This window comes from Salmo salar, unplaced genomic scaffold (assembly GCF_965601325.2).
Source record: "Salmo salar unplaced genomic scaffold, fSalSal1 ptg000432l, whole genome shotgun sequence".
NCBI lineage: Eukaryota > Metazoa > Chordata > Actinopteri > Salmoniformes > Salmonidae > Salmo > Salmo salar.
In genome coordinates, this window is record NW_027675387.1 from 2,765,321 (window position 1) to 2,770,156 (window position 4,836).

A 4,836-nucleotide genomic window follows, 5' to 3' on the forward strand; every position below is an offset into this window, starting at 1 on the left:
CTTTAATGAACTACTAAAATAGTGATTTTGTCAGACAGCATAGACAGCAGCTCTACACTTTATTGAGTGACTGATCCATTCATCCTTCCATCCCTCCTCAGCCTTCCTCTCCTCTGAAGACCCAGTGAGGGTGGAGCTCAGTCAGAGAGCTGTTGAGGGACTGGTTAGGAAGAACACTTCTACAGCCAGAGAGGTGAGAGGTCACACATGGTTTAGATGGTAAATATTTATGTCCCCTTAGCGGTTCATCACGTCAGCAAAAGGGAATATGTTCCATCTATGTTTATTTACATTAGTGCAAATTGTCCACTGATATTGGTGTAATTTCTCACCCCTTTTGGCTGTATGAAAGTTAATTTCCCCTCAGGTACACACATTTGTTCTTTGTTATTATGAAGGTAATTTGTGTCAAATGTACCTTTCCCCACTTATTCACCCCATCTCTTTACATTGCTTATTTATATTCAGTGGCCTGACTGCATCCAGACTATGTCAAAGGCCCATCCTGGTAGATCTGAACCTAATGCAGCTTGGAGTGATCAGAAGTCACATTTAGGTGCCAGGTGTAACTGAGGCCATAGATGCTCCATATCCATTACTTTGAGTGTTTTATATAATATAACTAAATGTGTTTCTGTGTTGCAGGGACAGTCAATAAATGGAACAGCAAGGCCACAGAACATGACATAAGCAGAGCTGTGGGAGACCACCTCAAGCCCCTGGTAGAGCCGGGGGTGGTGTTTACCACTCCACCACGCCTTCAGCAGGCTGGAAAAGTGGGATTGATCTGGTTGATCCATTTGTTTGTTTCAATGTTCAATAGTTGAATCCTTTGTTGATTTCAACACTATTTTTGATATACATCATTTATACTGTTTTTCATACTAAGATGGACCAAGATATATATTTTTTGTTTAAAAAAATTACATGTATGTAACTAGGCAAGAACAAATTCTTATTTACAATGACGGCCTACCGGGGAACAGTGAGTTAACTGCCTTGTTCAGGGGCATAACAACAGATTTTTACCTTGTCAGCTTGGGGATTCAATCAAGCAAATTTTCAGTTACTGGCCCTACGCTCTAACGACTAGGCTACCTGCTGCCCAAAATATGTGTTGCTTTTGCAAGAGTCTGTTGATTGGTCGGTCATTGGGTTGATTCGTTTCGCAATATATTCAAATCAAGCTTTATTTATATAGCAAATTTCAGACATGGCTTCACGGAAAGAAAAAAATGAATAAAAACTCACATTTACTACATAACAAACTTAAGGATAAAAAACAAGATTAAATGGAAGACTAATGAACATTCTAAGGAAATGCCATTTGATTAAAATATTAACAATATGATGCAACATCCAACCCAAAATAGAAGTTTGTTGTTACGTTCCCCAGCAGGAAACCAGAAATGTCCCTTAAATAGAAGAGGAACTAACAAATTGTCACTGACAACAACCACAACTAAACAGGTGGGTTTTAGGAGAGGTTCTGATAGACACTATGGGGGTGTCCACTGAAAGTTGACTAGTAACAACAACTGGGACCTAAAAGACACCCACCATGAGACCCACTAAATCTGCCCAAGAAGAGACAAACAAAAGAAAATCCCACACCAAACTTAAAGACAGGAAGCAAACCAAAAAGGTGGAGCAACTAAAGGTGTTGACTCTCCACATGTATCAAGACAACTGGAGCACTGGGCCAGACACTCTTAAATAGAACCTGGACCAGCTCAGGTGAAACACCTTCCCACTAACGAGATGGACAAGCCAGCACAGGTGTAACACATACTGACTAACGAGGTGACACCAATCAGTGCGTCCTACGTGCACCAATTTGTAAGTCGCTCTGGATAAGAGCGTCTGCTAAATGACTTAAATGTAAATGTAAATGTCTAACGAGCTAGACGTGCTAACGAGCTAGACGTGTTAAAGTCCAACCTCAAAACATAAATGGAAAAACCAAAGCCTGTAACACCTTCCCCCTTAAGACAACAAATATATCCTACATTTCTTTTGGACAAATTTGCTCACCACCAACAGAAAACAACTTCCATTTCACATTATAATCAACTACAATGATTCACCTTCACCAATATAAACATGGTGTCTACTGGATGTCAACAATTAAAAACAAGAAAAAACACGTATTTCTAAATAATAATATACAATAGGATTATTTGTTTCTCCTTTTTCTTTCTATAGAATCCTAAATCCCACTAGCTTCTAGAACACTCATCTTGCTAAATCCCACTAGCTTCTAGAACTCTCGTCTTCCTAAATCCCACTAGCTTCTAGAACACTCGTCTTCCTAAATCCCACTAGCTTCTAGAACACTCGTCTTCCTAAAACTCACTAAATTCTAGAACTCTCCTCTTTCTAAATCCCACTAGCTTCTAGAACTCTCGTCCCCTTGGAACGAGCCCAAACAAAACTCATCTCCAATACGGAAAAACATGCAGCCAAAATAAATAAAGATCCATAGCAACGCACTGGCTAAACGCAAAACACAAATCTTATATCCATTTGGGGGGAAATCAGGTTGAATCTGCTCTTGAAACTAACACAACAAAACAAAAAACACATGGAAATGGAGATATATTTTACCTCACTGGTTAGAGGACAACCTGCAGAAGACAGTCAGCTACATTTTGGAGTGATGCATTTAAATTTAGGGGTCGCTAAACAAAGGAACACAACACTTATTTGTCATAACTCATCGATATCATGTTGAAATCATTTGTGCGAGAGGAGGGAGATGAGGTTGCACGTCCTGTTAAAACTAACAGCTCAAAAACCACACAGAATCTGGGAATAATGTGTACATCCCTGGTTAGAGGACAATTTGTAGAAAACAGCCAGATACATTTTGATTGAAGTGCGTCACCAACGTGGTAAGTGTAACACAACTCTTTTTGTGTTAGTCACTTTTTGTTAAATCACATAAATAGTAACTCTTCCATTTCAGAGCCTGGATTTTCCCCCTGAGGCTAATATCCATATCATGTTGAAATCAATAGAACAGGGGACAAACGTTTAGGGTTCTACATTGTGACATAATTAAAATACTCCTTCTACAATGTTTAAACATTCTACATTGTGACATATCATTGATATCATGAAACAACTCATTCATGTATTTTCTGATGTTTGATCAGATGTCTTTTATCGGAGTATCTCTTGTTACATTGACCACAGCTATAAGGTTTTTCTCCCGTGTGTGTTCTTTGGTGTGATACTAGGCTGGTTAGCCAAGCAAATCTTGTCCCACATTGATCACAGCTATAAGATTTCTCTCCTGTGTGTGTTCTCTGGTGTGATGTCAGCTGGCCAGATTGACCAAAACGCTTCCCACATTGACCACAGCTATAAGGTTTCTCTCCTGTGTGTGTTCTCTGGTGTATCTTCAGTTCGCCAGATTGAACAAAACTCTTGCCACATCGAGTACAGCTATAAGGTTTCTCTCCTGTGTGTCTTCTCTGGTGCATCTTCAGTTCTCCAGATTGAACAAAACTCTTCCCACATTGAGTACAGCTATAGGGTTTCTCTCCTGTGTGTCTTCTTTGGTGTATCGTCAGATGGTTAGATTTAAAAAAAAACTTCCCACATCGAGTACAGCTATAGGGTTTCTCTCCTGTGTGTGTTCTCTGGTGAAGAGTCAGATTGCGCAAGCAAGTAAAACTCTTCCCACACTCATCACAGATATACGGTTTCTCTCCTGTGTGTATTCTCTGGTGTGATATCAGGCTGCTTCGATGAGTAAAACACTTCCCACATTGATCACAGCTAAAAGGTTTCTCTCCTGTGTGTGTTCTCTGGTGTAATTTCAGGCTGGTTGAACGAGTAAAACTCTTCCCACATTCATCACAGCTATAAGATTTCTCTCCTGTGTGTGTTCTTTGGTGTACAATAAGATGGCTAGATGTATCAAAACTCTTCCCACATTGAGTACAGCAATAAGCTTTCTCTACTGTGTGGCTTCTCCGATGAATTTTAATGCCTGATGAGGTGAATCTCTTCCCACAGTCAGAGAGGTTAATTATCTTCCCTGTGGGTCTCTGCTGGTGTTTCTTGAGGAGTTCTGATCTGGAGAGACTCTTCTCTGCCTCATCAGCATCATGAGGTTGTTGAGGCTCCCCAGAGGATCCACGATAGTCACGTCTCTCTCCTGTGTGAACAACAAAGTCAGACAGATGATTAAAGGCCCACAACAGCAGAAATCCACTGTAAAAGGTCATGCCAACAGCGTAGCCATGATGTTGTACAACAATTGACATCTGTAATGAATGTAATGATTACTTGACATTTGTCTTAAAATGAGCAACAATAGTCATATTTTGTCTTGTTTTCACATTAGTAGTAACATCTAAGATTGGAGGCCCTTTTCTATGTTTGCTGGTGAGAAAAGATGTTTGCTCAGGGGAGTAACCTCCATTACCAGGTTGCTTATGAGTTCATTTCACACTACTTTGGATTATAATTGTCAGGCTCGCTTGAATCTCCTGCTTAATATGTTTGTGTCATCATCGCAAATCAACCGCTTTGTACTTAAAAAAACACTTCAACCAGTAAAATGCTCCTTGGCTTTTTCATCAGCCTGACAATGAGGGTTTGTACACTGTTTGCCAAATTGGCCCATAACTTCACCTAACAACAACATAGACCTACTGTTGGACCCATAACTTCACCTAACAACAACATAGACCTACTGTAGGACCCATAACTTCACCAAACAACAACATAGACCTACTGTAGGACCCATAACTTCACCTAACAATAACATAGACCTACTGTAGGACCCATAACTTCACCTAACAATAACATAGACCTACTGTA

At 40.0% G+C, this 4,836-nt stretch overlaps 1 protein-coding gene across 1 annotated transcript; it reads right to left on the reverse strand.

Moving 5' to 3' along the window:
- Positions 1 to 1,151: 1,151 nt before the first annotated feature.
- Positions 1,152 to 4,238, reverse strand: LOC145876061 (uncharacterized). The gene has a single exon (XM_082971834.1). It carries the CDS (start codon positions 4,236 to 4,238, stop codon positions 3,129 to 3,131), a length of 1,110 nt encoding a protein of 369 aa, XP_082827960.1. The 3' UTR covers positions 1,152 to 3,128.
- Positions 4,239 to 4,836: the final 598 nt, after the last annotated feature.

Bases quoted from the DNA above. Each gene is read 5' to 3' on its own strand.
- LOC145876061 (XM_082971834.1), bottom strand. From the start codon at position 4,238: ATGACCTTTTACAGTGGATTTCTGCTGTTGTGGGCCTTTAATCATCTG.